Consider the following 19,000-nt stretch of genomic DNA (forward strand, 5'->3'; position numbering starts at 1 on the left):
AATTTAAATAATGCTTCCCACCCTAGATGCTTGGTTTTGCTTTCATTTTCCAGTTGTGCAGGCAAATACATTAATTTTGGAATCTCCAAAGATGCCCAAAGTGGCCATTGTAACAAGTCATTTTCAGTCAGATTGGGCCAACGAGCCAGAAACTTACAAGAAATGGACCCACAAGACTTGAACATAAACAGCTGGGCTTCCAGACAGGGGCTGCTCTCCAGCAGTCATCTTTGAAACCAAACACCCCATTGAGTAATGAATCACCAGAGAAGAGAGCGTATCTCTGTAAATCAAAGAGATAGAAACTGGCACCAGAAAGACACCTTAACCAAAAATGGGAGGTTGGGAGCCAAGAAGATTTGCCACCAGAACTCAGAGCCGGTTGGGGAGAAGGCAGAGCACAATTTGCTCAGGAGGGTACCCTTCCTGAAATCCAACTGCGTTGGTGGTGCAGGAGTCAGAGTGGTTTGTTGCTTCCATCCCACACCATTCTGACACCAGAAATGTTAACTGAGAGGGGCGCCTGGGTGGCTCAGTGGGTTAAGTGTCTGACTTCAGCTCAGGTCATGATCACGGCTCCTGAGTTCAGGCTCTGTGCTGACAGCTCAGGACCTGGATCCTGCTTCAGATTCTGTGTCTCCCTCTCTGCCCTCCCGGGTGCTTACATACAAAAAAAAAAAAAAAAAAAAAAAAAAAAAAAGTTGACCGAGGAAAATGAGGCAAAATTTAAAAGTACAAAGGCCTTTATTTGGGGTCTCAGAATTGCAATTCGGGCAGCACAGAAAAATGTGTCCCTTGTGTGGGGAAAGCAAGGGATTTTTATGAGAAAGGGGAAGGGGGACAATCACATGACTTGGATAAAAGAAAAAAAAAAAGTCAATTGGTACTAACAGGCTGAACGGCTTTTGGTTACATTTTGATGGACTGATTTATTGCTGTTCATGAACGAAAACTACTCCTAGTATGCGTTAATTACTCTGTCTTCGTAAAGTCCACACTGACAGTTTTATGGGGCAGACGCCAGTACCCCTGTTGTCTTTAGGAACGACTTGCTCCTAAGACAGTTGCTGTTTCTGGCCCACTCCAAGGGTCTTTCTGCTCAGTTCCAGAGTTCATTAGCTGTTTGTTTTATAAAGGAAAATGGAACTTCTCTCAAAATGGAGTCTCTCATGTCCAGAAACATTATACAATTCTACAGTGGGGGAAAAGGAGAAGGCACAGAAGAGAAAAATATCTCACACTACCCAAGAGAATTAAAATGCTGCCACGTGACAGTACCAAGGGCCTACGTGAGCCAAGGTAGTCAGGGGACGCCTGCCTCGCAGGAGGTGACACTGAGGCTAAGCGCCGAATGGGAAACACGTTTCATTCGAGGGAGTAGCACGCAATCGGGGCGACCTTCTGCCAGGAACCCTTCGCAGCTACTCGCTTCTGAGAGCTTCCGGGCCTCTTCTTCCCACCTCACCCCTCCCCGCCCTCGCCTCTGCGGCCTTTTGCGGCTGCGCAAGCCCCTACCCAATCGAAAGCTTCCTACTGCTAAAAGGGGCAGGGATTGGTCCCAAGTTCCAGAGACGGCCAGGAAGGGGCGGGGCTAATGGTTGATTTTAATATGTATCGGCGGGGCGGGACAAAGGCAGACGGAAGTGTTGTGTGTTGTTGCCGGAAGTGGCGAGGGAAAGTTTGTGATGGCGGCTGCAATTTTAGCCGAAAAGGTAAGTTCCGCCGGCTCTGCCCAAGGATTTTTGTGTGGGGAGGCTCTGGGGGACGGCAAAGGCCAGAGGCTGAGGAGATGTCTGGGTGCCGGGCCAGGGAGGCGCAAACACCGAGGTCGGGGTTGGAGTGAGGGCCTGGCCCGGCCGCTCGGGACCGGCGGGGAATCGGCCAGGGTAGTACGGGAAAAGCCGAGCCGACCCCTCCCGCAGCGGGTCTTTCTTGCCGCAGGTGCCGGTGGACAGCGCGGAGGAGGGGGAGCAGCCCCTGGCGACGGCGGCGGAGCTGGCCGCGCAGAAGCGCGAACAGAGGCTTCGCAAATTCCGGGAGCTGCACCTGAAGCGGGTGAGTAGCCCGGGAGGCAGCTGAGGCTGGTCACCCCGTGCCCGTTCGTGGACGTACCGGAAACTGCAAAAGCGTGCTTGGCAGATCGTCTCAGTGGAATGAAATATCTATCCCGGTGCTTCTCAACCCTGGCAACAGATTGAAGTCACTTTTGAAAATACACACAACCCTCCTCCCACCCACTTCTGATTTAACTCATCTGGGCTGGGTTTGGGAGTCTCTATTACTAACGGCCTCCCTGCTGTATAACAAACAATTCGTTTTACCTAGGGGGTATGTAGAGCTGGGGACCGGAAGAAAAACTCCTCCAGTGTTAGTAAGAGAGCTGGTTGCCTGTTCCTTCAAAGATAATCAGCAAATCTCTGCAAGCCTGTAATGTCAGTGGCTCAGCTAGTTGGTGGGGAACTAGATGATTCAGATACGGCTTTTGTTCTTAAGGAGAGGAGACAGCTTTATAGCCAGGGCGTGCTAACGTGAGGAGCAGAGTGCCCTGGGAGTGCAGAGGAGAGATGGATACAGTTTGAGGGGTTCCTGGGAGTGCCTCCCATAAGAGGTGACACCTAAACTGCCGTTGGAAAGATGTGTAAGGTATTACCAGACAAAGAAGCTGGAGGAACAAATGCAAATAAGGCGATTCATAGCAGAGCTAAGAGTCCAGCAAACAACTGGCTGCAGTGGGAGCTGAGGAAGGAAAAAGCAGCTCCAGCCTATTTCAACTTAGGGAGCCTGACTGCCAGCTTGGCTGTGGTCTCACAAACGTCCCACATCACTCTGACTGGTGGCGTGAGACAGAAACAAGACCGGTCAAACCACAGAAGTGACCCCACATTCCCCTCTTCTGCTCACACCAGTGACTGTTAGGACCAGTGACAGCATTAGTCACCCCCCGTTAATCCTGTAGAAGAACCTACAACACCTGGTGGTCGAATGCCCTGCCTAATCCAGAGCACAACCACACTCTCCTGAGCCTTATGCCCCCGCCCCAGTCACCTGACACAAACCTAAATCCTGTAGCTAGCCCCTCTTTAACACCCCTCACTGGAATACCCACAGCGCCCGTGGTTTGCCGTCTCCTTCAGTGCAGCGCACACAACTTTGGCTGCAGGGTGTGCTCTTGGTGTCTTCAACCGGAGGGCGTTGCCAGAGCCAAGGGTACGAGGATGTAAGAGGGATGGTAGTTCCGAGCAGTGCCTCTCTTTGTCCAGAGAACATTAATAAAGGATTAAACGCACAGAAGTGTTTACTCGGAGGGACTATGTAAAATATATGTGGTTGGAAATTAGGAGACCTGGCTTCCTGGACTAACGGCCACCAACCTGTGACCTGAGAAACATCTAGCTTACGTTGTCCTTAAGATGATATGCTTATTATGCCTTGTGCAGTTAGGTTCATTTTTTTTTCTAAGTCTGTTTTTTAAGAGCGCACACGCATGGGCGAGGTGGGGAGGGGCAGAGAGGGAACGCCAAGCAGGCTCCATACTGTGAGTGCAGAGTCTCATGCGGGGCTCGATCCTACGAACCTTGAGATCGAAACTAAGAGTCAGCTGCTCAACTGACTAAGCCACCCAGGGACCCCAGTTAAGTTCATTTTAAATCACACTCTTCATACAGTAATTAAAATGGAAAATACCTTTCCTTTGCCATAATGTAAACTATTAAAATATTTAAAAAAGAGGAGGGGCTTGGAAAAGGTTAGAGATATTAAGATCGGTGCTAAAGCCCTCAGCCCCAAGTTGAGGCTTTTTCCTTGAGTTAATCAGGATTAAAAGAGAATTGAAAGTAGAATATCTTTCTCCTCATATGATGTAATATTATTTCTTGCCATCTAACGTCTCCTTAAGTACGCCTTCTTCACGTTTTGAACCTTGTCCGATCCAACCCTACGTGCAAAGGGGTCACGTGGCTAAATGGAGGCACAGCTGACCTTAAACTCCAGGCCTCTGGAAAAGCAAACCCAGTGCAGCCCAACACATTTCTTGACTGTGCACATACAGACCTAATTAGGCTGTCCCCTTGCTTAAAATCCTTTGGCCGTCTCTTGCTTTTAGGATAACACGGCGTCCCCTTGTTAATGTGACTTACTTGACCTTCTCAAAGTGCGCAAGATTTTGTTTGGATTTATTTTTGTGTCTCAGCTGACGGACTTTTTGTGTCGCGGTTTTAGAATGAGGCTCGCAAATTGAATCACCAAGAAGTTGTTGAAGAAGATAAAAGACTCAAGTTACCTGCTAACTGGGAAGCCAGAAAGGCCCGTCTGGAATGGGAACTGCAGGAAGAAGAAAAGAAGAAGGTTAGGATCTACTCTGCTGTCTCCATAAGTTGTTCCTTCAGTTATTCTGTTGAATCAAGACAGTAAGAGCCAGCCTGCTGGAGTCCACGTGGTGGTTCTGCTTTTTACTAGTAGCAACACTTTGGGGAGTTGTTGAACCTCTCTGTGCCTCTGTTTTCTGAACTATAAAATGGGGACTGTAATAATTATTTGAGTTAATTACGAATTAAATGAGTCAGTAGGGGCGCCTGGTGGCTCCATCGGTTCAGTGTCCCACTTCGACTCAGGTCACGATCTTGGGGTCTGTGAGTTCGAGCCCCACGTCGGGCTATGTGCTAACAGCTCAGAGCCTGGAGCCTGATTCGGATTCTGTGTCTCCCTCTCTCTCTGCCCCTCCCCCACTCATTCTCTCTCTCTCTCTCTCTCTCTCTCAAATAAAGATTAAAAATAAAAATAAAAAAATGATTCAGTGCGTGTAAAACATTTAAAAGGGGGTCTGACACCTGAGAAACGTTGAATATGTATTTTAAATTGGTGCACTCCTTACATACCATAGTAGATGCCCAGATTTGCTTCAAGTATTAATCATTATTTTTTGCTTGATATCTTTATTCCATGTTGATTTAAAGTTGATCAAGTAATTGCTTTTGTCATAATTGCAGGATTTAACATTTTCTTTCTTTTTAGGAATGTGCCGCAAGAGGGGAAGACTATGAGAAAGTGAAGCTGCTGGAGATCAGTGCGGAAGATGCGGAAAGATGGGAGAGGAAAAAGAAGAGGAAAAACCCTGACCTGGGATTCTCAGGTAAAGCTGTTATTTTCTTGAATGGCCCTGTCAGGTAAGCATTACCTTTAGTGTTTCTGGTTTTAAGAAAGGATACGCCCCTTCACGGAATATTCTCTAAGGGGCTTGAACCCGAGAAAAATACAAATGGGTCTCATTAGGGCAGAAGTAAAAAAGGCTGTACTTTAATCACCTGAATTTTTTTTTTATTCTTTGTGGTAAGATAAAAGCCTGTATTATCAGCACCTTCAGGACAGAAGCTCTGCTTAGTGTCTTGTGCAAATATTACTAATAATTTTGATATTCTCTGGATCGTAATGACGAAACAGGGAAATAGATTTCTCTGACTCTCCTTTTATCTTTAGATTATGCTGCTGCCCAGTTACGTCAATATCATCGGCTGACCAAACAGATCAAACCTGACATGGAATCTTATGAGAGACTGAGAGAAAAACAGTAAGTTGACAGGAACGATGCAAGCCCTGTTTTCATTCTGAAGGGACATAGGGGTGTGTGTGTGTGTGTGTGTGTGTGTGTGTGTGTGTGTGTGTGTTGTGTATACATACACAGACGCATAAAGACAAACACACGTGAATGTTTGGGTACCGGTTATCAACATCTGCCTCAGAATGCTTTCTGGCCTTCACAGTACCATTTATTGCTCACTCCACAGCAGGTAAACTTACCACCTTGTTATTTTTCCAGCTGGGCGTTGAGTTTAACAACCAGATTATCATAGTTACTCAGATATTTTAGGAGGCCGAATGCCCGGCTGGGTGAACTTTTTCTGCAGATACTTTAGGCTTTGTGGACGCTCCGGTCTCTGTCACAACCACTCCGCCCCGCTGGTGTGATGTGAAGGCAGCCGTGGAGGAGTCATGAACAAATGGGCGTGGCTGGGGCCCAGTGAAATGTGTGGCAGACCAGGTGGTATAGTTTGCTGAACCCTTCCCATTAGTGGGAAGAGAAATAACCTGAACCGAGAAGCGAGTCCTTTAACCTCTGGCCCTTGGCTCTTTCATCTGTAGAATGAAGGTGTTGGAGGAGGTGGGTGATGTCTTAGGTCCCTTCCAATTCTAAATTTTCTTTAAAAAAAAAAAAAAAAAAAAAAAAAAGTTGGGATCCCACAGTAAATCTATGTATGCATTGTATCGCTCACCATGAATGGTGGCTCAGTTTGAAATTTGAAAATGTGGAACCGTGTAGTGTCACTCTAAAACTATTCTGTCTTTTCAGTGGAGAAGAGTTTTTCCCAACATCCAACAGTCTTCTTCACGGAACACACGTGCCTTCCACAGAGGAGGTTGATAGGATGGTCACAGATCTGGAAAAGCAGTGAGTACTCAGTACAGCGGCCGGAAGTTTTAAACGTTTAATGACAAAATGGACAGAGGGTGCAGAGAGAGAATTGAAAGGGCGGATACCGTGCTTGCTCGTTCTGACTCAGCATCTGTAGTGATTTTGGGGACAGATGGCAAGTGTGAGTTGAGTCCGTGCGATTTGGGATGGAGATGCCAACTGTTGCTGAAATTGAGTTGTTATAATCAGGAAAGCAGGAAAAGGTCCAAAGAAAATTATTCTTCTTTAAGGGCTTTTATCTTCATAACCAGTTCATTATTCGAAGACGTACAAATGTTCTAGTAAATGTACCTTTGTTATATTTGTGTTTCTTAATACTGATATGGGTGAATATTAGGCAGAGCAGAATGAATTTATATTTTAGGAGTTAATACATGTAACATGTTACATATGTGATATATATATTAAAATTCGGGGCACCTGGGTGGCTCAGTTGGTTAAGCATCCGGCTTTGGCTCAGGTCGTGATCTCATAGTTAGTGAGTTCGAGCCCCGCATCGAGCTCTGTGCCGACAGCTCGGAGCCTGGAGCCTGCTTCGAATTCTGTGTCTCCCTCTCTCTCTGCCTCTCCCCTACTCACACTGTGTCTCTGTCTCTTGCTCGCAAAAATAAACGTTAAAAAGAATAGTACATAGTACATATGTATAGTATCTGGTACATTTGTGCTCCATGTTAGCTGTGGTTATTAGTAATATAAATACTGTAATTATTTTTTAAAGTAGAATTTCATGTGTCCCGTTGCTGACAATGTATCGCTGCTCTTTTAGAAGAATTCCGAAGACGAGTTTGTATTTCTTGAATTTCAGGGTTCATACCCAGGGCTGTGCCGTCAACTAGCAATTTCAGCCTGATGTTGACGAAAACTGCCCCCAACCCCAAGTGGGCTATTCTAAGTGTACTGGTTCTCTTTATAACTATCTGGCCGTGTTTTATTAGGATAAAAAAAGAAGGCAATTTTGAATCCTGTAAATTTTCTTCTTCCACCAGAATCGAAAAACGAGACAAATACAGCCGGAGACGTCCTTATAACGACGATGCAGACATCGACTACATTAATGAAAGGAACGCTAAATTCAACAAGAAAGCAGAAAGATTCTATGGGAAGTATACGGCTGAAATTAAACAGAATTTGGAAAGAGGAACAGCGGTCTAATCCCTTCAGGAACTGTTAGGAACTGTTTTTAAAAGCTTGACAATGCTGGCAAATTGAAGTTCTCTTCAAAGTTTTATCAGGAAACCAGCAGTCATTCTACGATGCCTTCCTCATCAGCATTTGGAAATAAATGTTTTTCTTAAACATATACTTCCATGTATATTCCCCTATTTCTGTGCTTGGATAGAAGATGCATTTTAAGATGTAGTGTACTTGGTCTGTAAAAATCTACTTTGTATAAATACTAATTATTTTTCTATGTATTTTAAACGTATATGACTAATCTTTGAAGCGTTTGGGCCTCAGACGATCGGCAGCATACGTAAATGCAGTCATTGTTGCTTTGAATATTGTTAAGAATTTGACAAAATCTAGAGCTGGACTCGGCAACCTTTTGAGCTTGTAGACTCCGAAGCTAAGTACAGCGAGGAGGAAGGAAGGTGGCCATGGCTACTGGAGGGCTCTGTCTACCCACGGCTGCTTAGGACCAAGTTCGGGAAGCAGCAGAACTGTCTTCTATGAATATTGACATATACAGTTCCTTTTATAAAAAGCAAATATCCTGTGGAATAGAATCCCTACTAAACACTAAAACATTTAAAACAAGAAAGTGTATATATATATATATATGTATATATATACACACATATACATACTCGTGTGTACGTATATATATATATATATATATATGCTGAAGTCTGTGCTTTCGCTGTATAAACATTAAAAAATTTTTCATTTATGGGGAATTCAAGACAGTCAATAGAAGACAGAATAATACAATGAATCCCGTATACCCAGTGTCTCTCTTCAGGAATCCTCAACTAGCCAGCCTGTTTCCTCTTCACTTCTATCTACTTTCTCCTCCATGAGTCCCATGTGACTTTGAAGCAAATATTAGATGTATAATTTTGTCTGTAAATATTTTAGTACCTGAAAGATAAAGACTGTTATTATCACAACAATAGTTTTAAGAAAAGTCCAGAGAGACAGATTGGTATGGCTTTTTCTATGTGTTGAATAAAATGCTGAATACCTAATGGGGGGCATTCCAAATCTGAAAGAGAAAATTTCATAAATATATCAGCATTTGTTTTTAAAGACAATTTAATACCACTGGTGATCATTCCCTTCTAACATGTATGTAGCCGTTGGGATCCCTGGGTGGCTCAGTTGGTTAAGCGTTCAACTCTTGATTTTGGCTCAGGTCATGATCTCATGGTCATGGGATCAAGTCCTGCATCCGGCCCTGGGCTAAGCCTGCCTAAGATTCTCTGCCCTCCCCTGTGCGTGGGGGGCGCACATATGCTCTCTTAAAAAAAAAAAAATCATGTAGCACATTCTATTTTTGTACTCGTTTCTGCTTCTAGCATTTGTGCAGTTAATCAGGTCTGATCACAGGGCCTTGATATTGCCTCTGGGAATATATTGAATATGTTTCTACTTCCATTTAAACTATCTTGTTTAAGTTTTTGGTCCTGAATATTACAATAGCCAAAAAAAAAAAAAAAAAAAAGTCAAAACATTGTCAAATGTATTTAAAAGCATAGTTCACTATAAGCCAGCAAAGTTTATTCTAAGAATGCAAGAATAGCTTTGTAGACCTATTAGTTGCTTTTCCAATATCAATTACCTGTTCTTTGTTACCGACCAGAACCCTGATTTTTTTGGTGAATTTGTGGTGAGATTTCTAGCTAACCGTTAGCTTCTCCAGATGGAACTACTGACGGTCAAATGTTAGAGTTCTGGCTAATAAGACGTCATCTAACTTATTCTGAGAAACCTTTTGCTTTCTTGGTAAGGGAGTTGCCACTCCCTGCTTCCTCCTCCTTTCTTCCTGCTTGGAACGGAGACATGAGGCCTGGAGTTGTAGCAGCCATCTTGTGCCATGAGGTAACCCGCAGGAGCACAAAAGTGCTGGAATGTGGAGCAGAGCTTGAGTCCCTGGTGGCGTTGCCGAGTAGCCCTAGGTGCCTACATCTCGTCTTCCTGTTTCTCACCACTGAATAAATTGATGACCGATGCATGGTTCAATTTCCGGACACCTGTTGATGGATATTACATATACAAAAATCAATATGCATATATAAACATATAAATACCTAGGGATGGAGATGAGAGGCGATAGAATAACCATAAAAGTTAGATATTCAGACAGGAACTTAATGAGAAGGAACAAGACCTACTGAAGAAAATAAAATCCAATTGAAGGAGTGAACAGGAGACTTCTCCTTGCAACCCAGATGGAGTGACAAGAAACGGATTTACCTTGCCACTTGAAACAAATAAAAGGATAGTGGGTATGAAACAAGTTTTCAAAGTAGTGGGAATCAGGCAAGGAAGGCCAGTGGTCCCTAAGAGGACATAAGGGTAGCCTTATGATCACCCCAGCCCTACTGTCTTTAGATACTTCCAGGCTGTGGTGTGGGAAGGGAGAACCCCGGTGGAGCCCAGAGACTCCCTTGGTTGAGGAGATTGAGCTGGAAGTCTGGGGAGACCTCAGTGGCGAGAGCTCACAGTACCGAGTACGGGAGAGGAGGGAGCCACACACAGAACTCTGCCCCCTCAAGTGTGAGGCTGAGCACGATCCGCATGTGTGTGAGCTGATGATGGGGGAGAAAAAAGAACCACCTGAAAGGAGTGGTGGGAATGGTAACTGGCACTCACGTGTGGCCAGGAACAGTGTTTATCCACCAGCTGGAATGGAAAATTTCATAATTCAGGGAGTAGGAGACTAAGGAGGTTTTGTGTCCGTAGCGGAGAATAATTAGCTGTAGACTAACTGCTGCTTGGGTCTTGTCTAAAAAACAATCTTAAAAATCAAGACATGAAGGAATCAAATGGTTTCCAAATAATTTAAATGCGTTCAGAACAAGGATCAAGAACAACCAGTTATAGGGGTGCCTGGATGGCTCAGTTGGTTGAGTGTCTGACTCTTGATTTTGGCTCAGGATTGAGCCCCCCAAGGGCTCCATGCTGAGTGTGGAGGCTGCTTAAGATTCTCTCTCTCCCTCTGCCTCTCTCCTGCTTGTGCTCTCTCTCTCTCTAAAATAAATAAAAAATGAAAAAAATATTAAAAAAGAATAACTTGTTATAAAAAACATAGAAACTCCCAGTACCCCAAAATATCAAATTCACAATGTTTAGCATCTAATCAGAGAAACTAGAAAATTTGACTCAATGAATGAGGTGATATAGACGTTTGGATTAGAACACAGATCAAAGCAGTTATTATAACTACTACCGCACATGATAAAAAAAATTAAGTAGAGACATGAATAAAGATGAAAAGTACATGTCCAAGGTGAAAAATACACTGTGGGTTTTACCACAGATCAGACATCGCAGAAGAAGAGATTTGTGAACTTGAAGACAAAGCAGCAGGAACTGTCAAAAATGCGACGTAGAGTGAAAAGGTATTAAAAAGCATGAACGGGGCACCTGGGTGGCTCAGACGGTTGAGCATCTGACTTCGGCTCAGACCATGATCTCGTGGTTCAAGAGTTCGAGCCCCACATCGGGCTCACTGCCATCAACCTGTCAGCGCAGAGCCCGCTTCAGATCCTCTGTCCCCCTCTCTCTGCCTCTCCCCTATTGTGTTCTCCCAGAAGAAAAAAAAAACCTTAAAAAAGCGTGAACAGGGCATCAGTGAGTTGTGTGCCCTGTACATGGAATTTGGAGTTTCCAAAAGGTGGAAACACTGCCGCCCATGAAGACTCTGGATCTGAAGTTTGTCTCTCTTCGTTCAAATCTGAGTGAACACGAAAGGAGTTCTAAAAGACATGTTAGCACCGTGCTGAGGCTTTCCCCTCGACATGGTCACCAGGTTGCGAAAGGATTGAAAAGGGCCCGTGTCACCCGTGCTCACCTGTGGGACACATCTCCCCCTTTGGGGAATGCTCTGCTAGCAGACAGAGCCATGAGAAACTGGGAGATACTGGCAACATCTCACCTGGCTGAAACCTGTGTGTACACGTGTGTGTGTATATGTGTGTGTGATAGGTTGGGAGGGGCAGGTGTGTGTTTCTTCAGCTGGAAGTGGCCCCTTGGGGAGAGATGCGTCAAATACCCAACAATCTCAGAAATACAGTCTGGAATGTACGGAATCTTTCATACATCATTTATCACATACGTGTGATGGTTAAATGTAAAACCTGTAATCTGTGCCAGAAGTTTTACAAACTCCTGTCTTGACATTTCTCATTCTTTTAATACGACAGAGGCCCTGGAATAAGGGCTGGTCTAGACCTCTCTGGTTGCTTAGAGGCCGGTGTGCACAGGGACAGCCTGAAAGTCTAAAGGGGGCCGGGACGGAAAGCAGGGACAGTTAAACAGAGCCTCTGAGATCACAGCGGCTGTTTAGTGCGCCCCCTTGTGAGGTTTGAGGAGCATAGCTTCGAGTCAGTTGTGTATTAACAAAAAACTTTTCAAAAAGTTTATTTATTTATTTTGATCTGTTTCAGATTCTGTGCCTCCCTCTCTCTCTGACCCTCCCCCGTTCATGCCTTGTCTCTCTCGGTCTCAAAAATAAATGTGTGTGAGCTGGGTGGCTCAGTCGGTTAAGTGTCCGACTTCGGCTCAGGTCATGATCTCACGGTTTGTGAGTTCGAGCCCCGCGTCCGGCTCTGTGCTGACAGCTCAGAGCCTGGAGCCTGTTTCAGATTCTGTGTCTCCCTCTCTCTCTGACCCTCCCCCATTCATGCTTTGTCTATCTCTGTTTCAAAAATAAATAAATGTTTAAAAAAATAAAAAATAAATAAAAAGTTTATTTATTTATTTTGAGAGAGACAGAGACAGTGCAAGTGGGGGAGGGGCAGAGAGAGAGAGAGGGAGAGAAAGAGAATCCCAAGCAGGCTCCGAACTGCCAGCGCAGAGGCCGATGCCAGGCTTGGACCCACGAAGCTGGGAGATCATGACCTGAGCTGAAACCAAGAGTTGGACGCTTAACCGACAGCCACCCGGGCACCCCCAGTTGTGTGTTTTTTTAAACCCAAGAAGCAAGCGTTCTGTTTCTTCCTAGTTACGTCAATCCATAGTCACTGTAGAAAATTACTTCTTCTGATTGAGGGGTGTGTGTGTGTGAGTGTGTGTGTGTGTGTGATTTGATTGGTTCATTAAATCCCTAAGTATGGGAACCACAGGACAATCTTCAACTTCTTTTTAAAAAACTGATGTATAACTTACATACAGCAAAGTGCACAATCTTAAGTGCATATATATACACGAGGCTTTTTATATTTACAAACGTTGTGCAGCCACCAACCATGTTGAGCCATAGAGGGGTCCCTCATTCATCATACATCCCCCAAGGGTAACAATTATTCTGACTCTCTCACTTCAGATTAGTTTTCCAGCTTTGGATCTTCCTATAAATGGCATCATACAGCAGCTACTCTTTTAGGTCTGACTTTCCTCAGCCAGCATCGTGTCTAGAGCAAGATCTCTCCAGATTGTGTGCGGGGCCTAGCTTAAACTTTACCTTGCTTTCCAACTTCAACATCATCTAATGCTATGAGGGAGGGGATGAGGGGAGAATAAGTTCGAAAGAGATCCTCTGCCGTAATCAAGTAGACACACTGAGGGGCTTAAACAACACTTACCGTCTCACTGTTCTGGAGGCTGGATGTCTGCGATCAAAGGGCCGGCCGGGTTGGCTCCTGCTGAAGGCTCTGAAGGAGAATCTGTTCCAGGCCTCTTCTCTAGCTTTGGGCGCCTTCCTGGCAATCTTTGACATTTCTTGGCATGTAGAAGCATCACCCGGATCTCTGCCTTCCTAGTCACGTGGTGTTTTCCTGCTTAACATTTCTGTCTCCAAATTTCCCCATTTTATGAGGATACCACTTATATTGAATTAGAGTCTACCCTAATGACCTCATTTTAACTTGATTAGTTCTGTAAACGCCCTGTTTCCAAATGAGGTTCCCCGTCCGAGGGGTAGAGGTTAGGACTTCAACACATGAACACGTATTAGAGAAAAGGAACCAACATACACGCTTTATGTATGTATGTATGTATGTATGTATATATGTATGTATGTATGTGTGTGTATATAATCTACATATATATGTGCGTGTATGTGATCTACATATAAATCTTTTGCTTGCAAGCTGGAGACACAGGACAGCCAGTGGTGTAATTCAGTCTGAGTCCGTAGGCCTGAGAACTAGGGGAGCCGTGGTGTAAATCCCAGTTCAAGGGCAGGGAAGACTAATGTGCAGGTTCAATAGGCAGGGAGGAAGAGGATGAATCCTCCCTTTCTGTACTTTGGGTTCTATTCAGGCCCTCAGTGGATTGCAAGATGCCTCCCACAAGGGGGCGGGCAATGTACTTCACTGAGCCCACTGATCCAAACGCTAATCTCATCTAGAAACACCCTTCCAGACACGCCCAGAGATAATGTTTGATCTGGGCCTCCTGTGGCCCAGTCAAATTCACCATACAATTAACCATCCCAGTGCATAATGCACTCCATGGCAGGGAGGGCCCATGTTTTCTTTCCTTGAACTTGGGTGGGCCTCTGTAACTGTGATGAAAGTGATCCTGGCTCTTCCTTAGATGTTTGGTATGGAATCCAGCCGCCATGTTGTGAAGAACATGAAATAGGCCGTATGAAGGTCTCAGTCACTAGCCAGAATCAACTGCCAGATGTTTGAGTGATATTTGATATTTCATTCCTCACCTTTGAGTCTTGCCATGGAGGCACCAAATTTGTGTAGCAGAGTCAAACCATCCCTCCTGTGTCTTACCCAAATTTTTGACCCACGGAAGCTATGTGGGGTAATGAATTATGGTTATTGTTTTAAGCCGCTAAATTTTGGGATGATTTGTTACACAGCATAGATAACTAATATATGCCGCATACCTCACAGGGTTCTTGTGAAGTTTAAATGAATTCATAGTTGGAATTAACCTAGTATAATGCTTGGCACATAGCAACTCAAGAGAACTAACATTAGTAGATACATAAAAAAGTTGTAATTTTTTTTTTTTAAGTAATCTCTACACCCAATGTGGGGCTTGAACTCACAACCCTGAGATCAAAAGTCACCTGCTCCATTGACTGAGCCAGTCAGATGCCCTGAAAAGTTGTAATTTTAAAGTATGCAGTAAGCTGTTCTACGTACTATGTGTAATTAGAAGAAAAGGGGATTCCTTTTTTTAACATTTTTAAAAATCTTTATTTATTTATTTAAAAAAATTTTTTTTCAACGTTTTTTATTTATTTTTGAGACAGAGAGAGACAGAGCATGAACGGGGGAGGGGCAGAGAGAGAGGGAGACACAGAATCGGAAACAGGCTCCAGGCTCCAAGCCATCAGCCCAGAGCCCGACGCGGGGCTCGAACTCATGGACCACGAGATCGTGACCTGGCTGAAGTCGGACGCTTAACCAACTGCGCCACCCAAGCGCCCCAAATCTTTATTTATTTTTGAGAGAGAAAGAGACAGAGCATGAGCAGGGGAGAAACAGAGAGAGAAGGAGACACAGAATCCGAAACAGGCTCCAGGCTCTGAGCTGTCAGCACAGAGCCCGACGCGGGGCTCGAACCCACGAACTGCGAGATCATGACCTGAGCTGAAGTTGGACGCTCAACCAACTGAGCCACCCAGGCGCCCCGAAAAAGGGATTCTAAAAGCCATTTAGAATTTAAACTTTTCATTAATTCTATTTGCACTTTTGCTCAAGTAGACCTATTTTTTTTTTTCCTGCCAGACATATGTAGTGATGGGACCTTAGTGGCTGAGAAAATAGAATCATCTTTTCACTTATCGTGGATACAGGCAATCAGTAGCGTGTGAGTTAATCTGGTTTTAATTATCCTTTGTAAAAAGAATTTCGGTTTCATAATGTAGCCTCACTAAAGTTTTCAGAAAAATTAGCCTATACAAATATGCTTAAATTTATGACTCTCTGTGTATAAATATATATGCATATATATATATGTGTATATATATATGCATATATATATATGTGTGTGTGTATATACATATATATATATGTTTATTTATTTATTTTTAGAGAGAGTGTGGGCAAGGGAGGGGCAGAGAGAGAGGAAGAGAGAATTTTTAAGCAGGTTCCACATTGCCAGCACAGAGCTCAGTGCGGGGCTCAAACTCATGAACCGCAAGATCATGACCTGAGCTGAAATTAAGAGCTGGATGCTCAACTGACTGAGCCACCCTGACACCCCTATGTCTCTCTCTCTTTTTTAAAGAAGATATACAAAGAGCCAGAAAGCACATGAAAAGATGCTTAAGACCATTAGCCCTCAGGGAAACGCAAAGTGAAAGGATAACCAGATATCACTTCACACTCACTAGGATACCTCTAACCAGAGAGACAGATAATAACAAACGTAGGCGAGGATGGGGAGAAATTGTAACCCTTCACACACTGCTGGTGAGAATATGAAATGATGCAGTCGGTGGCTTTGGGAACGGGTCTGGCAGTTCCTCAAAACGTTAGGAAAAAAAGCTACCGTATGACCCCGCAATTCCACTGGTGGGTATATACCCAGGAGAAATGAAGGCACATCGCCACACAAAAGCTTTAAGAAAACGTTCATAGCGGCGTTCTTTGTAAGAGCCAGAGAGTGGGAGCAATTCACACGTTCATCAACACAATGAATGGACAAGTAAAATGTGGTATATCCATATAATAGAATATTAGTCAGCAGTGAAAAAGGGATAGGGGCTACACGAATGCCACAATATGGATGAACCTTGACAACATTTTGTTGAGTGACAGAAGTTAGATGCGGAAGACCACAACATTGTATGATCCCATTTAGATGATATGTCCAGAGGAGGCAAATCCATAGCGACAGAAAGTGGATTAGTGGTTGTCAGGGCTGGGTGGGATGGGGGAGGGAGTGATGGAGAATGACTCTTAATGGGTATGAGGTTTCCTTTTGGGGTGATGAAAATGTTCTAAAGTTATATTGTGGTGATGGCTGCCCAACCCTGTGAATACGCTAAAAACCACTGAACTGTGTAGTGTAAAAAGCGAATTTTGTGGTATGAGAATTATATCTCAGTAAAGCTGTTACGGTTTCTGTTTGTAACCATCTCATGAGAAGGCTGCCATACCTGTTTGAGAGGCAGGCTTCACAAACTTCACTTGGGTGCGACTTCCAGGAGTCCCCTTGAGAAGACAAAGAGCCAAAACAGATTCCCATGAGGCATGTGTGATTATCCATTGAGAGAAATATCGATCACACTGTCCACTAGGCAAGGTATATTGAGCACCTATTATATGCTAGGAAATGTTCTGGAAATGTGATCACATCAATGAACAAAAATCAAGGGTTGATTTTAGTTAAGCTAAAGTTTGTTTCTCAAATCGATAGCTAAACTAATAGCTCCAGGGTGAGTAGAAACAGGTATTGGTTGACTGATATTAGCAAGGATTTGTGACTTCCCCTCCGACTATTCTGGAAAGACCAGCCAACTTAAAGAAAAAAGAAGAGGGAGATGTGAAGATACAGCCTTTTTTTTCTTTTCTAGAATAAGAGAAAAGGAGAGAGATTGAGAATGAGTGGGGGAGAGGAGCAGAGGGGGAGAGAGAGAGAATCTCAAGCAGGCTCCGTGATTAGCATGGAGCCTGATGTGGGGCTCGATCCCACAACCCTGGCATCATGACCTGAGCCAAAATCAAGAATCAGATACTCCACTGACTGAGCCACCAGGTACCCTAGATGATAGAGCTTTTGTAAGTTTTTTGGCCATACTTTAGAAAATCAATAGACTTAGGAGAGGCTTTGGCTGTGAATAATAGAAATCCCAACTAATACTGGCTTGAACAAAGAGGAGATTGCTTTTCTCACAAAAATGTGGAGGTGGGCGATTGCTCAATGGCTTGATATGCTCATCAAGGACCTAGGATTAATCCTTCTTTCTGCTTAGGCATCCTCAGCATATTGGCCTTTTGTCTTTGTGCTTGTTGCCTGTGGTCCCCAGACGATCCCCAGCACAATGTCCCCATTCCAGTGTCCAGGGAGGGGGAGGGAGGCAAGGTCAAAGAATGTTTCTTTTCTGGAGGCTTCATTTATTCTGGAAAGCTTTCCCGGTGTATCGTTGACTAGGGCACGATCATGATCAATATTGGCACCCTGGGTTGGCAGGAGCTTGCTGATTAAGGCTGGATTCAGTTTTGTCTGGCTTTGGGCTGGCTCCGTGAACCTCATTCTGGGGCCCATTAGGACAAGGGACTATGCCAACGGCACAAGCACATCACAAGCCCCTGCTTGAATCACACGACGAAACGTCCCATTGGTCAAAGCAAGTCACATGGCCAAGCCCAAAGTCAGAGCGCAGGGAAATCCACTCAGTCCACTACGGAATCGTGGTGAGGGTTGAGGTGTAATTCTACCACAGGGGAGGGAAGGCCACACGTGTTTTTCCCTAGACCACTCAGTAGGGTGTGGATGGCCATGGGTGACTTCGAGCAAGCCCGATGCACGAAGTCTTCTGGGGTAGTGGTGGAGAGCATGATCTTTGCAGAAGAACTTCTAGGATCAAATGCCAGCTTGTCTCCCTACTGTTTGACCCCGGGGCAATCAGTTTCCTGTCTCAGATTCCTGGTCCCCACAATAAAGGTCCTAATCTCACTTGCCTTGTTGGGTTGTTGTGTTGATTACAGCTCCTTCTAAGGCTGCCTAGCACCCAGGAGGACCCCATTAGCGTTGGCTCTGGTCCTCTGGGGCCAGAGGAGAGGAGGGACTCGATGCCCCTGCTGTCCCCGGCAGCTGCGACCTTCGAGTCTGGTCCCAAAGAAGGCAGGGACTGCGTCCGTGTTGTTACCTCTGTGTCAGCCAGGGCGTCCGTCTCGCTCTGCGCCTTTCGCATTCTTCCCGAACAGCTCACCCGCTCAAGTACGACAATTGCTTTTTCATTAGTAGCCACAGAATTCACATCAGTAGCTCTTGACCACGGAGCCTTGCAGTTAACGGTGGCCTCGTTCAAAGGAACACGAAGCCGAACCATTTGCTCCAGCTTGTGAGGCTGCAACCAGCCACTCGAGTAAAGAATGCCACCGCATTACCTGCTGTCCGGCCAGGCGGCAGGGAAAAAGCCTGTCTCGCCAGATGCTCCACGTGCGGGGCTCCAGCGTTCTCAGGGGTTCCAAGTGTGTACATTCCAGAGAATTCTCAATCAAAGCGCAACCCCAGGCAGACACATTTTCACACTCGCATGCCCACAGCATGTGTGGAAAAAGAAGGGGAGATCCGTGTAGATCTAAGTCAAACTAATTAGCTGTCAGCTGCATCACATCTGGAGATCAAATGTAAACTGTTGGCACCAAAGACTGTTCTGGTCCCTGTCATTTCCGTACTCCTGGTGCCACGCCATCCTTTGTAGCACAGCCCTAATATGTTTCTCCACGC

The 19,000-nt window shown here is 44.8% G+C and overlaps 1 protein-coding gene across 1 annotated transcript; it reads left to right on the top strand.

Annotated features, from left to right (window-relative positions):
- Window positions 1-1,632: 1,632 nt before the first annotated feature.
- LOC125173907 (pre-mRNA-splicing factor SYF2-like) lies at window positions 1,633-8,698 on the top strand. The gene is made up of 7 exons (XM_047873565.1): window positions 1,633-1,712; window positions 1,942-2,055; window positions 4,219-4,344; window positions 5,011-5,128; window positions 5,473-5,563; window positions 6,344-6,442; window positions 7,453-8,698. The coding sequence occupies exons 1-7, from the start codon at window positions 1,686-1,688 to the stop codon at window positions 7,616-7,618; spliced, it is 741 nt and encodes a 246-aa protein (XP_047729521.1). The 5' UTR covers window positions 1,633-1,685; the 3' UTR covers window positions 7,619-8,698.
- The last annotated feature ends 10,302 nt before the right edge of the window (window positions 8,699-19,000 follow it).

This window comes from Prionailurus viverrinus, chromosome C1, assembly GCF_022837055.1.
Source record: "Prionailurus viverrinus isolate Anna chromosome C1, UM_Priviv_1.0, whole genome shotgun sequence".
In the NCBI taxonomy this organism is placed as follows: domain Eukaryota; kingdom Metazoa; phylum Chordata; class Mammalia; order Carnivora; family Felidae; genus Prionailurus; species Prionailurus viverrinus.

Bases quoted from the DNA above. Each gene is read 5' to 3' on its own strand.
- LOC125173907 (XM_047873565.1), top strand. From the start codon at position 1,686: ATGGCGGCTGCAATTTTAGCCGAAAAG. The intron at 1,713-1,941 runs GTAAGTTCCGCC...TTCTTGCCGCAG, and splicing joins CTGCAATTTTAGCCGAAAAG to GTGCCGGTGGACAGCGCGGA. The intron at 6,443-7,452 runs GTGAGTACTCAG...TTCTTCCACCAG, and splicing joins GTCACAGATCTGGAAAAGCA to AATCGAAAAACGAGACAAAT.